This window comes from Nerophis lumbriciformis, linkage group LG13 (assembly GCF_033978685.3).
Source record: "Nerophis lumbriciformis linkage group LG13, RoL_Nlum_v2.1, whole genome shotgun sequence".
Taxonomy (NCBI): domain Eukaryota; kingdom Metazoa; phylum Chordata; class Actinopteri; order Syngnathiformes; family Syngnathidae; genus Nerophis; species Nerophis lumbriciformis.
In genome coordinates this window covers 31,093,263-31,117,920 of record NC_084560.2, presented here as the reverse complement: position 1 = coordinate 31,117,920, position 24,658 = coordinate 31,093,263, and the positions used below count along the sequence as shown (strand labels likewise).

The 24,658-nt window shown below is 39.9% G+C and overlaps 3 protein-coding genes across 3 annotated transcripts in view; 2 read left to right on the top strand and 1 right to left on the bottom strand.

Moving 5' to 3' along the window:
• The window catches only part of mfsd9 (major facilitator superfamily domain containing 9), a 123,282-nt gene extending 105,407 nt beyond the window's left edge, over window positions 1-17,875 (bottom strand). The window contains exons 1-2 of the mRNA XM_061971042.2: window positions 17,710-17,875; window positions 1-39 (exon numbers count right to left, since the gene is read on the bottom strand). The exon at window positions 1-39 is cut by the window's left edge and continues 2 nt beyond it. The gene's annotated coding sequence lies outside the window, so the exon portion shown is untranslated. The remainder of the gene's footprint in view (window positions 40-17,709) is intronic.
• gpr45 (G protein-coupled receptor 45) lies at window positions 6,753-13,324 on the top strand. Its single transcript, XM_061971271.2, has 2 exons — window positions 6,753-6,930; window positions 10,963-13,324. Exon 2 carries the CDS (start codon window positions 11,037-11,039, stop codon window positions 12,195-12,197), a length of 1,161 nt encoding a protein of 386 aa, XP_061827255.2. The 5' UTR covers window positions 6,753-6,930; window positions 10,963-11,036; the 3' UTR covers window positions 12,198-13,324.
• Window positions 17,404-24,626, top strand: lg13h2orf49 (linkage group 13 C2orf49 homolog). The gene is made up of 4 exons (XM_061971273.2): window positions 17,404-17,564; window positions 17,731-17,894; window positions 21,438-21,684; window positions 23,962-24,626. The coding sequence occupies exons 1-4, from the start codon at window positions 17,454-17,456 to the stop codon at window positions 24,016-24,018; spliced, it is 579 nt and encodes a 192-aa protein (XP_061827257.1). The 5' UTR covers window positions 17,404-17,453; the 3' UTR covers window positions 24,019-24,626.
• Window positions 24,627-24,658: the final 32 nt, after the last annotated feature.

Below are 24,658 nucleotides of genomic sequence, written 5' to 3'. Positions count from 1 at the left end.
AAGTCGCGAAGAGTGCCAAGGAGTAAGGTCAAAGGAGAGCTGGTGGCATTGACAAAAAGAAAGAAAAGAAACCACAGTAGCATGTTAATATTTCACTCATAATGTCACGCTAACTCACATGGGGATATGAAAATAAACATATTTGCTAAAGCGCCCCTAAAACGCCCTCTAAAAGAACATCCAAAAACCACCAACAATATGTCGTGACCTGTATATTAACCAAGTAGTAGCGATATTATTTTAAGCGCATTTTTCCCTGCATAAACATTATGATTAATTGTTCATCTAAACAGTCGGTATCCCAGTGAGAGCAGACATTGTACAATAAATTATGTTTTATTATGTTGGCATGTTTGTATTTCTTGTTTAGCAGTTAGCAAAACTGCTACTTGCTGGATCTTCTCATCAGACAGCTTCTAAAACTTGTAGCTCATCATTCATGCTAAAAAAAATAAGGTTCTGAATCATCATTTGTTTCAAAGTCGTCTTTGTTGTCTCTCATGAAGTCTGCCATGATTAGTAGTAGTTGTTGACGGAAATTGCAAATAATGTGAAATTAATGCGCCACGAAATGCTAAAAATGGCTCAAATACATAAATATTACATGTTATTATGGGTGTGCTTGTTACTGCATTACATATGTAGTTAGAGTGTGTATATAAAACGTTGATGGAGGTTTTTGGATGTTTTTAGAGCATTTTTTAGGCAAAATAAACCAAATTCCATTGGCTCCATTGTTAGCTGATTCTTGCTAGGATGAATGCATGAAAACAAAAAAACATATTTGTTCTTGTTTTACATAAGGATTGAGAATGATAAACACAATTTAAAAAAAAGTGCATTTCCCTTTAAGAGGAACAGCATTTTTTTGGGGGGGGGGGGGGGGGGGATTTTGCTTATAGTGCACAGTCATTACAAGAGGCAGGAACACAAATCTTTTTTTTTTTAGGATTTTAAAGATGATAAAAAAAACGCCAGCAAGACGCGGCTAATGGGAGTCCCTGTTGTAGCCTTCAACACCCTCCAACGTTTTGTATACACACTGCAAGTCTAAATATAATGTAGTAGCAGACATAACAATATGTAATATGTACAATATTTACCGTATTTTGGTCATTTTAAGCAATTCTGGAACTTATTTCCTCTGCGCATTTATTTTTGTTTCCATAGCAGCGCACTTTTGACTTCTGGCAACAAATGTGTGTTCCTAGTTTCGGAAACAAACGCAAGTATGTTCAAATCATGGCAGACTTGGTGACTGACAACGAAGACGAATATTTTTGGACAAATGAGGATTCACAAACTTATCTTTTTTTAACCTGAATATATTGAGGATGAACAGCTGCGAGTACAAAGAAGAGGGTGAAACGTTGGAGCAGACGGAAGCCGAGAGAGTGAGGTCGGCGTGAATTGACGCCGTAAACGTGGAACTTGGAGCAAAGCTACAGTCGTGGTCAAAAGTTTTCATACACTTGTAAAGAACATAATGTCATGGCTGTCTTGAGTTGGTTTTCTGAAACAAAAATTTAGCTGTTTGGCCACAATACCCAGCAATATGTTTGGAGGAGGAAAGGTGAGGCCTTTAATCCCACTCAAGCATGGTGGTGGTAGTATTATGCTCTAGGCCTGTTTTGCTGCCAATGGAACTTGTGTTTTAAATGGGACAATGAAAAAGGAGGATTACCTCCAAATTCTTCAGGACAACATAAAATCATCAGCCAGGAGGTTGGGTCTTGGGTGCAGTTGGGTGTTCCAACAGGACAATGACCCCAAACACACAAAGTGGTAAAGGAATGGCTAAATCAGGCTAGAATTAAGGTTTTAGAATGGCCTTCCCAAAGTCCTGACTTAAACATGTGGACAATGCTGAAGAAACAAGTCCATGTCAGAAAACCAACAAATTTAGCTGAACTGCACCAATCTTGTCAAGAGGAGTGGTCAACAATTCAAGCAGAAGCTTGCCAGAAGCTTGTGGATGGCTATCAAAAGCGCCTTATTGCAGTGAAACTTGCCAAGGGACATGTAACCAAATAATAACATTGCTGTATGTATACTTTTGACCCAGCAGATTTGCTCACATTTTCAGTAGACCCATAATAAATTCATAAAATAACCAAACTTCATGAATGTTTTTTGTGACCAACAAGTATGTGCTCCAATCACTCTATCACAAAAAAATAAGAGTTGTAAAAATTATTGGAAACTCAAAACAGCCTCGACATTATGTTCTTTAAACATACTGTATGTAAACTTTTGATCGCGACTGTATTTCGACAAAAATGGGGTGCTTGCCCAAAACACACCGCAAAAAACATCCCCAGCCAGCTGGACCAAAGGGACTACTGTCCATCGAGTAAGTCACTAAAATATTGATCATGATACACACAGCACATTATGCGTGTTGTTACAACTACAGTACATACGCTGTCTGGCTGGCTGTGTACAAACAAAACATGGGGGGCTTGTGACCTTGTGAACATGCTTTTTTTGTCATAGCAGAATATGATGAAGTGTATGCGGCACTTGGCTTCACTGTAACCACGGTGGGGGAGGAGGAAAGACCGGTGTGTTAGACTTCCTTTTATTGTCATTAAAATTTGAACTTTACAGTTCAGATAAGAACACATTTTTGTTGCATTGGCTCGTTGAAGTGCAGGATAAAATAGCAATAAGGTGCAGATATTGCATATGCATTCACAGAACTTGGTGCTGCTTACCATCTCCACTGCTGTGCCGTTGTTGTTTTCTTTAATAATAATAAGCTTACAATGTTATGCCGAGGTTATAACAATTTTATAAACTATAATATTTATAGTTACAGTGGAATGTGTGGAAGGGCTTGAAATATTTGGGGCGTAACAGAAAATATTTTGAGAAGCACTGCTTTACAGATACTGTAATTTGATTGTTCATGTTTTTCAGTCAGTACGGATTGGTGTCCTATCGCAATGTAGAGCCGCAGCACGCCGATGTGTTCCTACGCTGGAGAAAGAGTTCCTCCGTGTTCGCTCTTACAATAACAATGTCACTACAGCTTGGTTATTATACAGGTTGTGGAACAAAGACGAATTATTGTTGGTAGTTTTTGGAATCATTTTTAAAGTGATTTAGAGGTAGAATTGATTGCACTCATTAGCTGCATTGCTAGCCACCTAGAATGAGCCGATTTTACATGTTAGAATGGATTAAAAACCTAAAACCTTTTGTTTCCTTGTCTTACATAAGGATTGTAAACAATAGGAACAATTCCATAAAAGTGCAGTTCCCCTTAACAGCTGTGGCTGTAAGCTACCTCTCAATGTAGTTTCACTATTAACGCCACAAGATGGCAGTAGCAGCAATGCAACATTGATTTTGTTAGGGTTTTTTTTTCCTCAATTTTTGTTCTTTATATTAAACTCTTAATTAAACTGTGCCTGTGAACCTAATGAATCATTTCATTTAGTAGGCTCATTTTCAACTGAGCTACAGCTAAGACATAAGAGTATGACTCAGGTTCCACTGAGGTTTGCACATTCCCAAATGTGCAGTGTTAATTATTTTCACGTTGCACAGATAAGTAACCACCAAGAGTGTCCTACCACTGATTAACACCTTGCACCTTCCTCATGTATTCACGACAAGGACTCATAGCTGCAGAGCCACAGGAGTCACTAGCAGAAGAGTGTCAATACAAGTCCCAGTTTTAAAGTTCCATGTTTGCTGTTGTGGACTAAAATGTAACTCCGTTCCTTGTGCGTGTCTCTCAATATTCTGATTGAACCAGAGGAACATTTTGCACGCAGGTTTGTTTGCTTTTTAGCTGAATTGATGGAGCGGCGGCGTCTCGGCAGAGGTGCTGAATAAAATAAATTAATTCGTTGCCAGTGCTGGGTGCCAGTGAACGTGAGGTGCATGCCTGTGTCAGATCAGTGAGGTGGAACTGATGGTGGGCATGTTCAACACAAGGCCACTGCGAGGAGGAAGGTGATAAGGCTTACAGTATTTTGGTTTTGTGTAATGAATGGGAGTATGTATTGAATTGAAGTGTGTGAAATAATGCATTTTTAAGTAGAATAATCAGTATAGTTGTGGCAATTGTGCACATCTGGCCTCTGTCAGCATTTTACCTCTGCTGCAAATAACCAAATTATAAGGTGCAATGCTGCTATCTAGTGGACAAAATGTTTAAAGCATGTGTGTGATTTTTATTCCTCATGAAATGTTGCAACTACTGCTACTAATAATTATTTATACAAATGCGTGTGGTAAGCTAATTGTATATTAACTATATGGAAATGAAACATATCGACATTAAATTATTATTATTCTATGATTTAAAGAAAAATTAAACATGCGGTTTATACACTCAACTAATTGGTAGCATTTTTAAAGTTTTAAACAGTTATTACTATTAGTATACTTTAAGACATTTTTGTTGGAACAACATTGTTATTACTATTAGTATACATATATATATATATATATATATATATATATATATATATATATACATATATACATACATATATACATACATATATATACACATATATACATATATACGTACATACATATATATATATACATATATATATACATACAGTATATATATATATATACATATATACGTACATACATATATATACATATATATATACATACAGTATATACATACAGTATATATATATATATATGTATATATATATATAGGGACGTGCACATGATTATAGAGGGGCAGGGGCTCAAAGTCAGAAAAGGGCAGGACATTTTTTTTTGGTCCTTTGCACAATATGGAAATTAATGTAAAATTAAATTTGCTAATAGGAAGCTAACTACTTAGCTGTGTGTCCTTTGTAGGTAAAAGTAATTGCCATTTCTTTTGTGTCAACAAATTATTGTCATAATGAGTTAATTCACATTATCATAGGCTTGGAAGACATGAAAAGCAACAAAACACTGGTTTATTATTAGGCTATTTATTGTTAAAGATAAGCACTTTAATATTGAACATTGAACAGTGCAACATGAACTTTGAAAAAAAATACAAAAATAAATACTCAAATGGAAAAAACTTCAATGAGAAAATATGTCCTTCTTCCCTTAACTTGATGAAAACACCATCAAGTTGTAACTTATGGTCTTTCTCACTTAATGCTCAGACTAAACAACTGAAACGCAATACAGGGCCAAAAATATGGACCAGGGGCCAGTAGAGGGCTGTAGGATGGAGGCCACCCATACCCAAATATGCTCCTCAATGTAAATTCAGGGCTTCCATGATGCAAGTACTTGGTTTTAGCCATACATTAAGAGGTCTGCTACCCTTAGCTGCTTCCTGGCGCTCCTTCTCCTTCCTTTTCTGTATCCTTTCTTTTTTTGGCATTGTGCTGCAGGCATAATCAACATGAATCAAGTTTGAATACAGATGGTAATATTCCTAACAGATAACCTACATCTTATATCCCCAGAATGCTGAAATTATTATTATTAATAATAACAATAATTATTATTATTATTATTATTATTATCATTCTTTTTCTTCTTCTTATTGTTATTATTATCATTATTATTATTATTATTTTGTTAACCCACACAGTAATAGCAAAGTCACAATAAACTTTATATCTAAACCTCTACTGTGAGAGAAATGTGATCCGCCGTAAACACAGTGCATTTTATTTTAGAAAATTAACCTGGTGTTTTATTTTGTATTTTGTACACTACTTCCTGTCCCGCACGATCCGCTCTGCTCTGTGCGAAATTGATGTGCCGTGCTCAATTGATGCGCCGTGCTCCGACGTCCGGCAAAAACAGAAACTGACACATTGAATAATAGAATAATACAGCGTTTTTCTGAAATATTACCCATATTAGATGCTGAATAAGTGGACGGCGACTAGACCATAACTCACAGGTTCAAGTTGCTCCACTGTCACGTGACGTCTCCTCAGGGGCGCAGTTGGCTCTCCCTCCTCTCACTTACTCGCCCTCTCTCTCCCTCTCTGGCGGAAGCGGCAGGCTCAAACAACCCGGTATTACAAGAAAACGTGGCGTTTTTGTACCGCTGTTTTTTTTTTACATCCCTGACAGGAATTTATTAATGTTATTTACAGAAAAAAAACAAGAAAAAAAAACACACACACACAGGCAGAGGGCACTTTTCAAGACGAGGCAAAAAAGGGCAGGGGCTCAAGCACCCATAGGGCCCTATGTGTGCACGTGCCTGTATATATATATATATATATATATATACATATACATATACACATACAAATGCAGCTGAGATAGGTCAACCGCACCCCCCGCGACCCCGAAAGGGACAAGCGGTAGGAAATGGATGGATGGATGGATATTTCAAGAAAGTTATCGGTCACACCATTTGGAACACTTGCACGATAAAATTTTTCCTGCGCTACACAATCACATAGACATGTTCAATTAAAATAAATCAGACTGTTTTTGCAAACGCGTATTATTTTATTTATGTATTGTTTTTTTTTTACCCTCATACATTTAGGCTACACATTCTGTGTCTACTGTAGGCAATAAAGATAATTAAATAAAAATTCCAATAAAAAGCTGAATAAAATATTTTTGCCCATTTTTTGTATACATATATATATATATATATATATATATATATATATATATATATATATATATATATTTTTTTTTTTTTTTTTCTCTTCACATTTTTACGCACTGCCCCTTTAAATCGTCCTCCACATGCTTCTCGAGGCGTCAGTGCGCCGTCTGCAGGCGGCACTGTGACGACCGATCCCGCTATGGAATATTCAAATTGATATTTCCATTTCAGTGTATGATATATTCGGCATGCTGCGCCGTGGCGGCACAGGGTAGCCGAGTGAAGGAAGGCACCATGCAAGAGGGCGACATGAGACCAGGACGACGAGGACAGTTTGACACTCCAAACGTGTGAGCCGCAAGGTGGGTCCGATGGTTTTCTCCATTGATCTGCTATCAAATCTGCTCCATCATAGGCAGAAATAATACAAACAATATACGGAATCATTATTGTATGAAACAAAGACGTGTTTGTTTTTTGTTTTTTATTTGATCCCTATATGCATATGTTACTTAATATACTTCTAATGTAGCAATTTAATCTGGGAAATTATGTAATGTCCTTTCAAAACAAGGGCGTGTAACATAGGTATGCTGTCTTTTAAAAATATAATTTTCGTATTCAAATCCAACAAGGTCAGGTGAAATTGTAGAGGTAATATTGCTATGCTATACAGAATATATTTAGTCACGGAGGATGGAGCTTTAAGATGCTTGTTGCCATGGAGCCGCTAACCCCTTGTTGCCGTAGCAACAACCAGCCATCATTTAGTGTAAGAATGTCACCGTTAAAATAACCTTTTAACTCATGATAGTTTTAATGTATATACAGTACACGATGTGTTGAAATGCACGATTGCAAATTAAATAGTGTAGTGGTTTGTGTGTTACATGATGCACGCGCGGTCTCACAGGTTTGCAGATTTGGCCAAAATTGTAGTAAATGGTCATTTACATACTGTGTCCTAGGGACACGCAATGAGCCATACGTCCACGTAAATGAGAAACAATGCTCGCTGAGGCTTGTCGTTCACATCCTGCTAAAATTTGGGTGTGTTAAATTACCATAAACGTGTCCTTATGTATGGAGGCTCAATGCAATATTAAGCAGTGCAGGTCTACGACCACAAAAATAAACATATTGTTATGATCAATGGTGGTGGTCTAAGTGTGCAGTTTCACTTGTTAATCATCAACTGCATTCAAGGCTGAAGGTTTTTTTCTAGCCTGCACTCACATCGACATAATTGTGCTCAATATACTGTAGTTATGTCGTTGATTTTGGTGGGGCATGTACTGTATTTGGTAAATAGTAAGTTAGTTTTGATGTAACTCTGTTGAACAACAGACAGGGAACCTTGTTTGGTAAAGGAGAACTATTTCACCATCGTTCTAGAACACATGTCTTTCTCTTTAATGTGCATTCCAAAATAGTAAAAAAAAACTGCTAGTGCGAAGCAGGCAATGAGATTCATCTATACTCCCCTATACAGCCCTCGAAAAAATAATCCAAAAACTGTCAACAATGCTCCATTTACATGCCATGACCTGCATATAAGCAGCAATAAGGACATTGTTATTGTAAGAGCTAACACAGAGGAACTACTTTTCTGGCGTCGTGACACATCGCCTAGCTCCTCCAACCACTAGCAAGTCGCGAGCTCTCCTGCTAGCTTGAGCTGCTAATAACCAGTGATGGGCAGTAACAAGCTACATGTAGTGAAGCTACGTAGCTTAGCTATTTTTAGACCCACATAGCGAGGTAGCTTACATCAAAGCTACAAGCTACAAAGAGAGAAAATGGACTGCAAATCCAAGCCAAAAAATTATGGAGAAAATACAATGACCTGGTTGGTTGAGAACATCCATACATACGGAGAAAATCCATGATGATTGGTTAGTCTTCGTATGATGAGTCAAAATAGGCTATGGTTAGGGCTAAACATTATGGAGAGGTCAATCAGAGGCAAGATAAGGCGGTTCATCGAAACTAGTAAGCAAAATCATAACAGACAAGCACTCATGTCACATGACGACAAGGGAGTCGGAGACAGAGGGACGCTTCAAGCTGACTCAAAAAAAAAAAAAACATTCTTGAAAATGGCAGAGAGATTTCTCCTGCATATTAGATTTTTATTTTAGTGATGAAGACAACGTGCAGGAAACCCACAATAATGCGTGTCCTTGGCCATATTTAGACAAATGTATGAGTTTAGAGAAAACACTGCCCAAAATCTTAATTTTGTGTTGTTTACTATGTACACCAAAATCATAACTACTCTCTTCATCTAAGACATACATCACAAACTTAGGAACACACATTAAGGTGAGTTGATTTCATGAAAAGTTTTACCGCACATAACTTTTACCTAATGCTCCCAAACAACACAAGTCATTGTTTTTTTTGTCAAGATATAGATAGATACTGTTTTAGATAGATAGAAAATACATAACATTATAAGGATGGGCCAAAGAAAAGGCAAACTAAAATATATAAATACAGTGTGGTGCGGGGACCCCGAGAGTTACGGTAGTTGTTCTTGGGTCCATTTGTACACTCTGGGTTACATTAGCATTGATATTATATACAGTATGTGGGCCCACAGATATAAATGATGTTAATTGGGGATCTGTAACTTAATGTATGTCATTCTATGGGTCATATATGTAGCTTTGAGGTAGCAAGCTGCATTTGCGGTGTCGCTTGTAGTGTAGCTTGCTACAATTTTCTGGGGATAGCTTCCCCTGAAGCTTAGCGACATTTAATCGAAAGTAACTTGTAGCTCAGCTTACTACATTTTTCAAGTAGCTTGCCCATCAATGCTAATAACACCGGAAGCGATAAATTAAGAAAAAGCTTCAGCTGCTTCTGTTAATACTTGGTCATAAATCATCACTCTCACCTGTGTAGTAGAAGGTTGTGGCACCAAGCTAGGAAGTTGGTCAACTTTGAAAACTGCTACAAACTTGATATTTTATGGCTCTCAAGTTGACTCTCAACAAATGGAACACAGCATAAAACCAATTTGCTTTGCAGACCATGCACCCGGCAATTATAGAAGACTGTGATTAGTTCAATAAGGGGCACTAGTTGAATCATTATGTAAGTTGCTATTGATAGGTAACCCCTAACTAGGTCCTTTAAACATTTTATTGATTGATTTTTCATCATCCATCTTTCCATTTTCTACCGCTTGTCGCTCTTGGGGTCACGATGTGTGTGTATATGGGAGGGTGGACTGGAGCCTATCCCAGCTGCACTCGGGGGGTAAGGCAGGGTACACCCTGGACGAGTCGCCACCTCATCGCAGTGCCAACACAGATAAGAATAGAATAGAATAGAATATATCTTTATTGTCATTGTACATTGTACAACAAAATTGTAAGCAAAACTAATTTAGTGCAAATTCCTAAAACATACAACCATAAGAACATAGATAAATAGATAAAAATACATAAAATACATAAAAATAGCAAGTACACAGCTCACATGCACAGTCATTATTGTCGTCTTGTGTTCAGCGACACTATTGCTCTCGGGTAAAAAGTGTTCTTAAGTCTGTTTGTCCGGCATTTTATTGTCCTGTATCTCCTGCCCGAGGGCAGCAGTTCAAAAAGTTTATGTCCAGGGTGAGATGGGTCCCTTATGATGTTTTGGGCCTTTTTGAGGCACCTGACACTGTACAGTTCATCTAGGGAGGGGAGAGAGCAGCCAGTGATCTTCGTGGCAGTTTTTATGACCCTCTGAAGTGCATTTCTCTCTGCTGCTGTGCAGCTGGCATATCATACACACATGCAGTATGTCAGCACACTCTCTATTGAGCAGCGATAGAAGGACACAAGCAGTTTTTGTGACAGGTTGTTCTTTTTGAGGAGTCTCAGAAAGTAAAGTCTCTGCTGTGCCTTTTTGATGGTCACTGAGGTGTTCATACTCCACGACAGGTTTTCCTTGATCTGGATCCCCAGGAACCTGAAGTTAGAGACCATTTCCACATAGTCCCCGTTGATGTACAGTGGTTGGATGGGTTTTTTTTTTTCCGGAAATCCATGATCAGCTCCTTCGTCTTGGTGGTGTTAAGGACCAGGTTATTAAAAGGACAACGTTCACACCCACATTCACACACTAGGGCCAATTTAGTGATGCCAATCAACGTGTTGTTTTTTTAATAATGTAAAGTAGGAAGCTACACATTCGGTGGACATTCTTTTGTTTGTTTCACCCAAAACATGAACAAAGGTCATTTTTGTATACATATTTTTTACATAATGCATAAAACAGACACTGTAAAGCTACAGCCTTGAATAACATTGTAATTGTTCTTGTTTGATTGGCGTCACTTACGTGTCTGATTAAGTGAATCTAAGCAAGCAATGCATTTTATGTCTATGTTTCAGATGGCACAGCAGCTGTGCCTTTGACGGCGATCAAGCATCCTTCCCACGTCGACATCGTCTGATTAAACGGCATCATGGCTTTTTGCAATGAAAGCCTGCTGGAGGGCTGCGACCTGATGGAGCCGGATGACGTCGTTGAAACCACAAAGAGCATCCCGTCCGACCCGGGGGCGCCTCTCATATCGGTCACGTTGCGCGTGACTCTGGCCGCCGTCATGATCTTCATGATCACCATCGGATTCCTGGGCAACTCCATCGTGTGCTTGATCGTCTACCAGAAGCCGGCCATGCGGTCCGCCATCAACCTCCTCCTCGCCACGTTGGCCTTGTCGGACATCATGCTGTCGCTCCTGTGCATGCCCTTCACCGCCGTCACGCTAGGGAGCGGCGACTGGAGTTTCGGGAGAGGATTCTGTCGTGCCTCCATCATGCTCTACTGGCTCTTTGTCTTGGAGGGCGTGTCCATACTCCTCATCATCAGCGTGGACCGCTTTCTCATCATCGTACAGCGCCAGGACAAGTTGACGCCGCACAGAGCAAAGGTCTTGATCGCAGGTTCGTGGTTGTTAAGTTTATGCATCTCTTTACCGTCCGTCGTGGGCTGGAGGACAGGCGCTGCAGACATAGGGGATGCCTGGGCGCCGCAGTGCGTGCTGGGTTACAGTGAGTCCGTGGCTGACCGGGCCTATGCCATCCTCTTGGCGGTTGCGGTCTTCTTCGCCCCCTTTTCCGTCATGCTCTACTCTTACTTGTGCATCCTTAGCACAGTTCGCCACAACACCCTGCGCGTCCACAGCCACGCCAGCGAGCACTCCTGCCTGCCGGCCCTCAACCAAGTCAGCAAACGGAGGCTCATCGGGCTGCAGAGACACCCCCACATTAAAGTGGACATGAGCTTCAAAACCAGGGCCTTCACCACCATCCTCATCCTCTTCGTGGGCTTCTCAGCATGCTGGCTGCCATACACCGTGGTGAGCCTGCTGGCCGTCTTCAGCCGCCGCTTCTACTACAGCCCGGCCTTCTACCCCATCAGCATAGGTGCCCTGTGGCTCAGCTACCTGAAGACGGTTTTCAATCCCATCATCTACTGCTGGAGGATCCGAAAGTTCCGGGAGGCGTGTCAGGAATTTGTCCCGAAAAGCTGCCGTCTGTGTCCAAAAGTGGCAGGACGGAGCCGAAGGAGGGTGCGACCAAGCAACATTTACGTCTGCAGCGAGACGCAGTCGGCAGTGTGAAAGACGCAAAATGTCTACTTTTTATGGTTAATCTGATCATCAACAATGACTACATACAAATTTCCTCCCTCTTTCTTGTGATTTTTACGTCATCTGTGTTGGTTTTCACTGCGGACATGTTGACTATTTTTTAGAGCGAAAACGTATAAAGACGCCTCTGCTGGTTGCAGCCAAGTAGCCCACTCCATTTAAAGGCCATCAATTAACAATCAATATTACGCAATTGACGGAATTGTTAACAATTGAATAATTTATTTATTTTTTACTAGTAATGTTGTGGTTGAAAATGTCTATCTGAATGTTACGAACCCCTGTTTCCATGCCACCATTGTATCGAACAGAATAATGTTGCAATAACGAAGGCTATAGTTTAGCTTTCGACAGCTGACATATTGAATTTTTTTTTAGAGCAGAAACGTGTTAAGACTTAATCAACAGCACCTCTGCTGGTTGCACACTCTATTTAAAGGGGAACTGCACTTTTTTCTTTTAATTTTGCCTATCGTTCACAATCATTATGAAAGACATTACGACGGATTTTTAAAAAAAATCAATTTTAACTCATAAAACCCAATTAAAAACATCCAAAAACCGCCAACAATACTCTATTTACATTTTGTGACTTCAATATTTAGCAAGTATTGGTGATATTGTTTATAAGCGCTAACACACAACAAGCCGTGATCACAAACTATGTGAACAATATCGACTGATCAGCTGTATCCTAGCTTTCCTGCTTGTGGAAGTTTATTGTAGATCATAAATCGTGCCTCTCACCTGGAGAGTAGAAGGATGAGGATGTAATCCAACAAGTTGGTACACTTTGACAGCCTATTTAGACCTGAAATGGCGAAAAACGACACAAACATGCTTGGTTCCATCTGAACGGGAGTATAACAAGATTCCAACAGTCGGCATGCTAATGACAGCAGACATTGTACAGTAAGTGATATTTTATTATGCCCGTTGGCTCCCATGAAGTCAGTGACTTTTGATCAGTGATTTAGTTGAAAAAACAAAAGTTGTGATGCGTTTTGGAAATTAATGCGCTGCAAATTCCATAAATGCTCAAAATATGTAAATATTACATATTATTATGAATTTGCCCGTTACTACATTACATATACACTTACATAATGTATATAAGACCTTAACAGAGGTGTTTGGATGTTTTTTAGGCAGATTATGCTCCATTGTAAGCGTACATTTGTTTGCATTTATTTAGTATTAAAAATGCATTAAAATAATAAATATAAAAATAAATATGTGTTCTTGTCTTACATAAGGATTGTGAATGATAGGCAAAATTCCCCAAAAAGTACCAGATGGCCAGATTGTTTTTGTATTGTAGGGATGCATAATTTGTATTCCTGCTATCGAAGCACTTCAGAGGAGAGAAGCTACACCACTCAGATACCAGTTTCATGCGTTAATAGCACAAAATTTGGATTCTTATGGTAATGGTTTGATTGTCAAAGATGTTTGGTAATGTAATCTGTGATATTTCTACCTGAAAAAAATGCTTCTGATATTCTCTTACATGTTGAACAAGTTAATGGTATTCATTTCTCTATCAACCAGAATAGGTTATAAAGCAATATACACTTTATTTCAATCTGCTAGAAAACATTTATTTAGGTAAAAATATCACAGATTACAATGCAAAACATCTTTGACAAAGCATGATAGAAAATGGATGGATGAATGATCGTAATGTTTATTTTGTTATGGTTGTTAGACCGGATTTAACGCATAGCGCTATTATTGTGAACCCGGAAGTGTGTGATTGGTATGAGAAGAGGTGTTTTGAAGACGTGAAAGTCTCAGATAAAAAATGAATCTAAACTTCCGGCTTACCGTCTTTTCTGATTAGCTTTTATTCCATCTTACTACAGTAGTTAGTGTAACAATCTACATTTTATGTTATCAATGCACTCAACTGTAATCCAAACAAGGAAGTAAAGCTTGTGCTCTGCAAGGTAAAATAGTTTTCCATAATGTCCCCTTTTCTTTGTGCATTTCGGCTTGCTATTTACGAGCTCGTGGCTCAACAATAACTGAACGACATTACATTCCCCACGCTACAGAATGGACCATGGGTCAAAAACGAGTCAGGAGGCATGTGCATTAATAGTGCGTTATTATCGTGTTAACTACGACAGCGCTAATTTATTGTGTTTTTTTTTTTTACTGTTAATGTTATGGTTGAAAAATGTATTTCTAAAAATAAGGAGGATGAGTTGGACTGTAGCTTGAGTTCCCATAATGCTGCTCTTCTATGAACAGCAAACTGGAGAATGGGAAAATGTCTCCCTGAATGTTCTGAACTCCTGTTTCCATGTCAGTGTTGTATTGAGCAAAATGAGGAGTAGAGGAGGAGTTGTGCCATAGCAACGTCTTTGTGGATGCAGCTCAACTTCCACAAGCTGATGCCATGCTGTCCTTTAGACAGCAAGCAAGTTGAGACTGAAGCAATAGCGCCTCTGCTGGTTGCAGTCAAGTACTGCACTTTTTTTGCACTCCAATTCATGAAGACGCGATTAATCAACGACACACAAATGACAGAATTAGGTCACTCATGTTCACTGTTATTTGTTATAGGATGGGATAATTCCTATCTGAATGTTCTGAACTCCTGTTTTCATGTCAGTGTTGTATAGAGCAGAATGAGGAGGAGAGGTTGCGGTCGTTAAAAATCACATTGTCCTTTTTTAGACAGCAAACTAGCTGGGATTGAATCAACAGCGCCTCTGCTGGTAGCAGCCAAGTACTGGGCTTCATTTTGCCTCAACTGTTTCAGGAAGACCCGAATAATCAGTTAGACACAAAAAAAAGCTAATTCTTAGCAATCGTTATCATGAATCAATTAAAATGCCCATCGTAAGTGGTGCTCATTACAATGTCAGTCATGTTTCTTTAAAAAAAAATGGGGGTAGTGATATTCTAAAACATTTGATTAGTATTTTGTAAACATATTGACTTGCATATACTTGACAAGGACAGAATAAGCCAAATAAACACATTTTTAAAACCACATCCTTGTTCTTGGTTCTCTGTTGTTTCCATTATATAAACAGAGCTGAGGTCACATGATATGAATATAGCGTTGCTGGGATACGGGAGACCAGCGTTCATTCCACTTGAGATTTTATGACGTGTGGCTGCTATACCAACTGAGGATAATAGTGAATAAACAATAAAAGGACCTTTAATGTGGGTATAACAAAATACCAAGATGATGATGGGAATGGTTTAGGTCATTTTGAACAGGCTTAAGAAATGTACATAAAAGAACATCATATGTTTACAATTCTGAAAATGTCTTACTTCTTCTCCGAGTCTCAGCAATTACTGATATTCTGCACAAATAAATGTGACCTACACACTCCCCTGAACAACCAGCAGAGGGCACTGCAGCCTGAGTGGTCTGGGTCACAGAGCATTATACGCAATATATGCAAAATGCCCGGAGTTCTCTGTACAAAAACAATCCAAGTCTTTACAGAGAAAACGCACAACGGGCCTGAGCTAGCTAACGTTAGCGTTGTATTAGCTAATGCTAATTTATCCAGTTAATCTGAAAGACCATGCTAACTGCTTATTTTATTGTATCAATGCCGTTTAATGACCTTATCCCGATGTAGATACTGATCTCTTATCAGGCTGCAGTGCCCTCTGCTGGTTGTTCAGGGGAGCGTGTCGGTCACATTTATTTGTGCATCTGGTTTGTGGGAGGAATGTCTCATCGACACAAAAGCGAAAAAAGTGATCCACATATGCAAATTCAATACAAAATCAAGCATATTTATAATCAAATCTCAAAAATATATTTACAAATACACGTTTATTTATACAAATTCTTGATTTATTTGTATGTCACATTTTTATATTTATACATTTTATTTGTATATATTTTCAAATCTCAAAAATATATTTAACAAATACGCGTTTATTTATACAAATTATTTATTTATTTGTGTATCACATTTCCATCCATCCATCCATTTTCTACCGCTTATTCCCTTCAGGGTCGCGGGGGGCGCTGGAGCCTATCTCAGCTACAATCGGGCGGAAGGCAGGGTACACCCTGGACAAGTCGCCACCTCATCGCAGGGCCAACACAGATAGACACACAACATTCACACTCACATTCACACACTAGGGCCAATTTTAGTGTTGCCAATCAACCTATCCCCAGGTGCATATATTTGGAGGTGGGAGGAAGCCGGAGTACCCGGAGGGAACCCACGCAGTCACGGGGAGAACATGCAAACTCCACACAGAAAGATCCCGAGGCCGGGATTGAACTCACGACTACTCAGGACCTTCGTATTGTGAGGCAGACGCACTAACCCCTCATCCACTGTGCTGCCCTGTATCACATTTGTATTTGTATATTTGTTAATATATGCATAAGTATTATTATCATAATAATAATAATAATAATAACTGGGATTTATATAGCGCTTTTCTAAGTACCCAAAGTCGCTTTACATGTAGAACCCATCAATCATTCACACCTGGTGGTGGTAAGCTACTTTCAACTTATATATTGATGTATATATGTTGATGTGAGACAATTCTACTTCCAAACATTGGTGTGTCTGGTGGGAATGGCAAAAGTTAAGTAGGAGAAAACGTGGTCGGTTATAAATTATCTACTGTCTCTGTGCGGCCCGGTAGCAAATGTGTCACCCATCCATCCACATTTACCATGAATTGATTAACGTGGACCCGACTTAAACAAGTTGAACTACTTATTCGGGTGTTACCATTTAGTGGTCAATTGTACGGAATATGTACTGTAGTGAAGTGAAGTGAACTATATTTATATAGCGCTTTTCTCAAGTGACTCAAAGCGCTTTACATTGTGAAACCCAATATCTAGGTTACATTTTTAAACCAGTGTGGGTGGCACTGGGAGCAGGTGGGTAAAGTGTCTTGCCCAAGGACACAACAGCAGTGACTAGGATGGCGGAAGCGGGGATCGAACCTGCAACCCTGAAGTTGCTGGCACGGCCGCTCTACCAACCGAGCTATACCGCCCCTACTCTACTGTGCAATCAACTAATAAAAGTCTCAATGAACCAATCAATCAATCAACCATTTCCTACCGCTTGTCCCTTTCGGGGTCACTGCTGTAGTATTTTTGATGGTTTTGTAATGCTTCTCCAGTTCAACAGATGGCAGTGTTATACACAAATAACACCAAAAAATAAGTTTAGGTGACGAGGAGCATGCTGGGAAATAGCAAACATGGCGACCTCTGGTGAGTTAGCCGGCAAAGCTACTTCTGCCTCAGAAGTGGATGTTTTATTGCACCCTGAGCTGCTATCTCAGGATTTTCTCCAGCTAATCTTAAGTGAGGTGAGGCATTGATTCCCAAAATTGACATTTAGGGTGTGTCGTGTGAAGTAGATAGAGGGAAAAATGCTACGGCGGTTAGCATGTGAAGCTAACAGTCGATGGCGGCTGTGTTCGATGACTCGTCAAACGGACGACTAGAACTGACCTCTTCTTGTTCGTGCTCCAGAAAAAGGTCAGCTGCAGAGATTGCAGCAGTCGCGACCAGCTCGTAGACCTCTATATTCGACATGTTATCCCCCGGCCGCAGCGGACGTTGCCCAACAACCGCTGGGGAAAGAGGATGGCGAAAGGCCGAAGGAAGCTGACACCGCCCGGCGGGCAGGCAAACAGGTGAATTGACAAACCGAGCGCACCCCAAAGCGCGGTTTAAATACTCTAAGTCCGCCCAAAATTGGTCTTCCTTTTTTTTTTCCTATTACCGGTAATCACATTTTTTTTTTGTAATATTACAACTTTATTCTCTTCAGTTTCTCTCTCACATTTCTATTATGATGGCTTCATTCTCACAAAATGTAAACTCATATACAACAATTCTTCTCAACAAAAGAGAAGAAATATAATATTGGAGAAAAATGGCAATCAATCAATCATCCATCCATTTTCTACCGCTTGTCAATTTCGGAGGGGGGGGGGGGGGGGGGGGGTGCTGGAGCCTATCTCAGCTGCATTCGGGCGGAAGGCATGGTACAGCAGGCGGAAGACGGTAGATTTAAGAACTACCACAACGGCTGCAATGGCGGTAGAAGGCTGCTGCAGAAAAGGGTCCCCAGTCGTCTTGGACTCCATGCCACTGGACCCTGACCCGATTCTGTCAAGGATCGTGTGGTGACTGTCTGTGCACCAGTCTCCCCACGTTAAACTAAGTCACGCACAGGCATCCTCCATAAAGGTATACACCCCCTACCAGGAGGATTGTCATACTTGTTCGAGTGACCGCCGATGACACCCTGGACAAGTCGCCACCTCATCGCAGGGCCAACACAGATAGACAGACAACATTCACACTCACATTCAGACACTAGGGCCAATTTAGTGTTGCCAATCAACCTATCCCCAGGTGCATGTCTTTGGAGGTGGGAGGAAGCCGGAGTACCCGGAGGGAACCCACGCAGTCATGGGGAGAACATGAAACTCCACACAGAAAGATCCCGAGCCCGGGATTGAACTCAGGACCTTTGTATTGTGAGGCACATGCACTAACCCCTTCATCACAGTGCTGCCATCAATCAAAGTTTATTTATATATGGCGAAGTTGGTAGAGTGGCCGTGCCAGCAATCGGAGGGTTGCTGGTTACTGTGGTTCAATCCCCACCTTCTACCATCCTAGTCACGTCCGTTGTGTCCTTGAGCAAGACACTTCACCCCTTGCTCCTGATGGCTGCTGGTTAGCGCCTTACATGGCAGCTCCCGCCATCAGTGTGTGAATGTGTGTGTGAATGTGGAAATACTGTCAAAAGCGCTTTGAGTACCTTGAAGGTAGAAAAGCGCTATACAAGTATAACCCATTTATCATTTATTTATAGCCCTAAATCACGAGTGTCTCAAAGGGCTGCACAAGCCACCATGACATCCATGGCTCAGATCCCACATCAGGGCATCAAGGAAAAACTCAACCCAATGGGCTACAATGAGAAACCTTGGAGGGGACCGCAGATGTGGGTGGTGCAATGGACGTCGAGTGGATCTAGTTAATAGTGTGAGAGTCCAGTCCATAGTGGGGCCAGCAGGGGATCATCTTGAGTGGAGACAGGTCAGCAGCGCAGAGACGTCCCCAACTGATGCACAGATGAGTGGTCCACCTCGGGTCCCGACTTTGACAGCTAGTGCATCATCTGTTGTCACCTATTAACCTCTCCACGCAGGAGAGGGGGCAGAGCAGAAGCAGAAAAGAGACGGCAGATCAACTGGTCTAAAAGGGGGTCTATTTAAAGGCTAGAGTATACAAATGAGTTTTAAGATGGGACTTAAATGCTTCTACTGAGGTAGCATCTCTAACTGTTACCGGGAGGGCATTCCAGAGTACTGGAGCCCGAATAGAAAACGCTCTATAGCACGCAGACTTTTTTGGGGGGCTCTGGGAATCACTAATAAGCCGGAGTTCTTTGAACACAGATTTCTTGCCGGGACATATGGTACAATACAATCAGCAAGATAGGGTGGAGCTAGACCGTGTAGTATTTTATACGTAAGTAGTAAAACCTTAAAGTCGCACCTTAAGTGCACAGGAAGCCAGTGCAGGTGAGCCAGTATAGGCGTAATATGATCAAACTTTCTTGTTCTTGTCAAAATGTAATGTAGTTTAAAACATTTGTACGCACGTACAACACTTAAGACCTTCAGTATATCAGTATGTGGAATTAAATTATGGAATGGATTAAGCAAAGCAATCAAACAATGTACTAATATGATCCACTTCAAGAAACTCTTCAAACTTAAAGTGTTTACAAAGTACAAAGAAGAAGAACCATGATAAACATTCTGAATTTATCTCATCCATCCATTCATTTTCTAGATAATCTTACTTATCTCACCATATGAAATATAACTTACTTCACTAATTATTTATTTATTTTTATTGTTATGGAGTATATTGTGAATACATTGAGAACAGGAAGTGAACAAAAGTTTTAGCAACTGCTATGTAAAGGAAAAGGGGTAGCATTAAATAAGCTCTGCTTCTTCCTACTCCTTTTCGAACATGTTGAATAGAGAAACTGGAAATTGTGATGTATCATGTTGTATGCATGCATGTTCCAAATGAACACAAACTCAAACTCATATTACTGTATGTCAACATTCTTGTAATATTCCCCTTTTTTCTCTTAATATTACAACAATATTGTCATAAGAAATACGCCTTGAATCTCCAAATATTCTCCCCTTCTCTCTAAACATGAGCCTAATCTCGTAAAAAATTCTACTTTAGTCTTTCATTGTTTGACGTTATCCTTTTAATAATAATGAAATATTCCCTTAATTATATATTTTTATTATTATTCTTTTATTATTCTCCAAATTATTTAACTGTATTCTCTTTGGCGTTTTTTTCCCCTTTTTCAGTGTGGCCCTCATTTGTAATTAGGTTATTTTAAGTTAAGTTAAGTTAAGAGACTTTAACCTTCAAGATGAACTTAAAAACACACATGTTCCACACTGCTTTTAACTTCTGTTACCGGTATGTTGTTTTGTTTTTTTGGGCAGCACGGTGGGACAGGGGTTAGTGCATGAGCTTCACAATACGAAAGTCCTGAGTAGTCCTGAGTTCAATCCCGGATTTAGGATCTTTCTGTGTGGAGTTTGCATGTTCTCCTCGTGACTGCGTGGGTTCCCTCCGGGTACTGCGGCTTCCTCCCACCTCCAAAGACATGCACCTGGGGATAGGTTGATTGGCAACACTAAATTGGCCCTAGTGTGTGAATGTGAGTGTGAATGTTGTCTGTCTATCTGTGTTGGCCCTGCGATGAGGTGGCGATTTGTCCAGGGTGTACCCCGCCTTCCGCCCGAGTGCAGCTGAGATAAGCTCCAGCGCCCCCCGTGAACCCAAAAGGGACAAGCGGTTGTTTTTTACACTGTAAAGCATTTTTGAGTTTTTGAAAAGTGCTTTATAAATAAATTGTGTTATTATTGGGCTGTATTTATGAAAATAGATTGTCACATCGTGTGACAATTTATTATGTACATTACTAATTTAGTACATTGCATTATATATTGGCAACATCAATATTGAACAACTGTGCACATTAAAAAAAACATAACTATTAACTGTTGTCTTTTAAGTCAAATTAAACCCCAACGAGCACGTTTTAGTGTAGACATCATATTTGTACTTTTAAGTGTTTGAACCTTTACTATTCAATGTGTTTTTGTCTTTAGGGATCACATTAATTCCTCTGGATCACTAAAACTGAAGAAAGCAGAGACCGCCACAGTGTCACCTGGAGTCATCGACAGACTAAAACCTCCCCCGGCTGTTAACTTGTCCAACCCCATTCGTAAACTTTCTCTTTCATCCTCATCATCATCACCATCATCATCATCAAAATCATCATCTTCGCCTCCCAACCACACCTCTTCACGCAGCACCGACACAACAAGCCACAAACGGGAGGCAAACAGCTCGGTAAGATCCAGACATTTTTACCTAATGCTGCTTTCGACACGCACGTCCTGGAAAAATTCACAAAGGACACATTTGCAACAAAAAAAGAAAAGGGAAGACTTCGCTACACATCCTAAAATAAAGCTCTGCTGACTTTCCAGCTTTAGCTGCAGATGTGGGAGCTGTTTTTTTTTTTTTTTTTTTTTTAATCAAATAAGCATGACGCTGCTGTTAAAGGGGAACATTATCACAATTTCAGAAGGGTTAAAACCATTAAAAATCAGTTCCCAGTGGCTTATTTTATTTTTCGAAGTTTTTTTCAAAATTTTACCCATCACGCAATATCCCTAAAAAAAGCTTCAAAGTGCCTGATTTTAACCATCGTTATAAACACCCGTCCATTTTCCTGTGACGTCACATAGTGATGCCGATACAAACAAACATGGCGGATAGAACAGCAAGTTTACAGCGACATTAGCTCGGATTCAGACTCGGATTTCAGCGGCTTAAGCGATTCAACAGATTACGCATGTATTGAAACGGATGGTTGTAGTCTGGAGGCAGTTAGCGAAAACGAAATTGAAGAAGAAACTGAAGCTATTGAGCCATATCGGTTTGAACCGTATGCAAGCTAAAACGACGAAAACGACACGACAGCCAGCGACACGGGAGAAAGCGAGGACGAATTCGGCGATCGCCTTCTAACCAACGATTGGTATGTGTTTGTTTGGCATTAAAGGAAACTAACAACTATGAACTAGGTTTACAGCATATGAAATACATTTGGCAACAACATGCAATTTGAGAGTGCAGACAGCCCAATTTTCATCAATTAATATATTCTGTAGACATACCCTCATCCGCTATATTTTCCTGAAAGCTGATCTGTCCAGTTTTGGAGTTGATGTCTGCAGGCCAGCGAAGCTAGGGTCGATATTCTTCTCTTGATCATCTTGGGACGGTGTGAGCCAAGACAGCCAGGGGGTTTAGCTCGCTCGTCTGCGGGAACAAACTGCCGCCATTGCTTGCCGTGCTACCGAGGTCCTTTGTCCCTGAATTGCTCACACACTCCGGCAGATTCAATGGGGGTCTGGCGGCAGATTTCTTTGACTTTATCGTTGGAAATGCATCTGCTTTGAGTGTCGCAGGATATCCACACATTCTTGCCATCTCTGTCGTAGCATAGCTTTCGTCGGTAAAGTGTGCGGAACAAACTTTCGCATCTTTGGGCCACTGGTGCAACTTGAATCCGTCCCTGTTCGTGTTGTTACACCCTCCAACAACACACTGACGAGGCATGATGTCTCCAAGGTACGAAAAACAGTCGAAAAAACGGAAAATAACAGAGCTGATGTGACTCTGTGTTTGAGAAAATGGCGGATTGCTTCCCGATGTGACGTCACGTTGTGACGTCCTCGCTCCGAGAGCGAATAATAGAAAGGCGTTTAATTCGCCAAAATTCATCCATTTAGAGTTCGGAAATCGGTTAAAAAAATATATGGTCTTTTTTCTGCAACATCAAGGTATATATTGACGCTTACATAGGTCTGGTGATAATGTTCCCCTTTAAATGCCTATATAAAGCACACAGACGTTCGTGTGCCGCTGCAAAACTCTCATGGATTTATAAAGCATTTAATCATGGATATAGTGATATGGTACATGCGTAATGAAGTGTATATTGTCTTTAACATTATTACACACTACAAGGACGCCGCTACATTATGTTTTTTTAGTTGCTTGGTCGCTTTTTACGCGGGAGCACTCCATCTACAAAAAGTAGATTAATAATTCATTTTCTACCACTTGTCCTTAATAATGTTGACAAAATAATAGAATGGAAAATGACACAATATGTTATTGCATATGTCAGCAGCTAAATTAGGAGCCTTTGTTTGTTTACTTACTACTAAAAGACAAGTTGTCTCATATGTTCACTATTTTATTTAAGGACATAAGATTTTTTGTTAAAATAAAGCCAGTAATGCCATTTTTTGTGGTCCCCTTTATTTAGAAAAGTATCAAAGTACCAAAAAGTATCGAAATACATTTTGGTACCGGTACCAAAATATTGGTATCAGGACAACACTACTACAGACACAAAACGGCGTGTTCCCAGTAACTTTTAAACGGTCTCCATTCCAGCAATAAAGCCAGATTTTGGACAACACATTTCCAATAATTAAGTATATTTTAGATATATTATAATACAGAACCTTTTAATTGTATGCTTATTAAGGAGACTTTTTTTTTTTGCCGGATTTTTTCAAAGCTCTTTTTTCTTCTCCATGTCTTCAGGGTGTTCTGAAGTCTCCAGAGATGAAGAAAAAGATCCAGCATGTGACTTGGCCGTGACATGTCAATAAAGGAACAGAAAGTGCATCAATCCTTTCAAAATGAACATTGTTGTGCTCCCATCCTCACTCACTCACTCCTGGCATAAAATAAAATGTTGTACTCAGCAGGCGTTTATTAGTTGTTAATGTAGCTGTTTACAATAATACACTTTTACCTGTGTATTATGTTTTTTAGAAACCTGATTACTTGAGTTATTGTGTTAATATATTTCAACCTCAGTGAGGTTAAGTGTGTTTATAAGTAGTTCACATAGTATTGCCGTTTAATGATCTCAGCTAAATACCATGAAATTTGAAGGTTGGCGCCTGCTTTTGATTGTTTTTGTGGACTTTTGACATCACCCCCTTTTCAAAATCAGAGTTGCCAATGTTGTATTTGTACCAACAGCATTTATACATAAAGTATCAATACAAATGCTCACTCTTTACTGTTGCTTTTATTACACTATAAACAATATGTCAATTGTAAAAGTTCTTAACAAGTTGGCAAAACGCCTGTGAGTGACAACCTTCTTGTGTGTAGAAGATCTATGACTAAGTGGTTTTGCAGTAGACTTTCAACTTCCAGAAGAAAACAACTACCCAGGGTCTCTAAATTAGCAGCTGGTCAAAAAACACTGGCATGAACTGCTGTGGCT

What these genes read in the sequence shown, in the direction of transcription:
- lg13h2orf49 (XM_061971273.2), top strand. Translation starts at nt 17,454, where the DNA reads ATGGCGACCTCTGGTGAGTTAGCCGGCAAAGCTACTTCTGCCTCAGAA. An exon ending in CCCGGCGGGCAGGCAAACAG is followed by an intron (nt 17,895 to 21,437) that starts GTGAATTGACAA and finishes TTTTGTCTTTAG; the next exon opens with GGATCACATTAATTCCTCTG. An exon ending in AACGGGAGGCAAACAGCTCG is followed by an intron (nt 21,685 to 23,961) that starts GTAAGATCCAGA and finishes CCATGTCTTCAG; the next exon opens with GGTGTTCTGAAGTCTCCAGA.
- gpr45 (XM_061971271.2), top strand. Translation starts at nt 11,037, where the DNA reads ATGGCTTTTTGCAATGAAAGCCTGCTGGAGGGCTGCGACCTGATGGAG.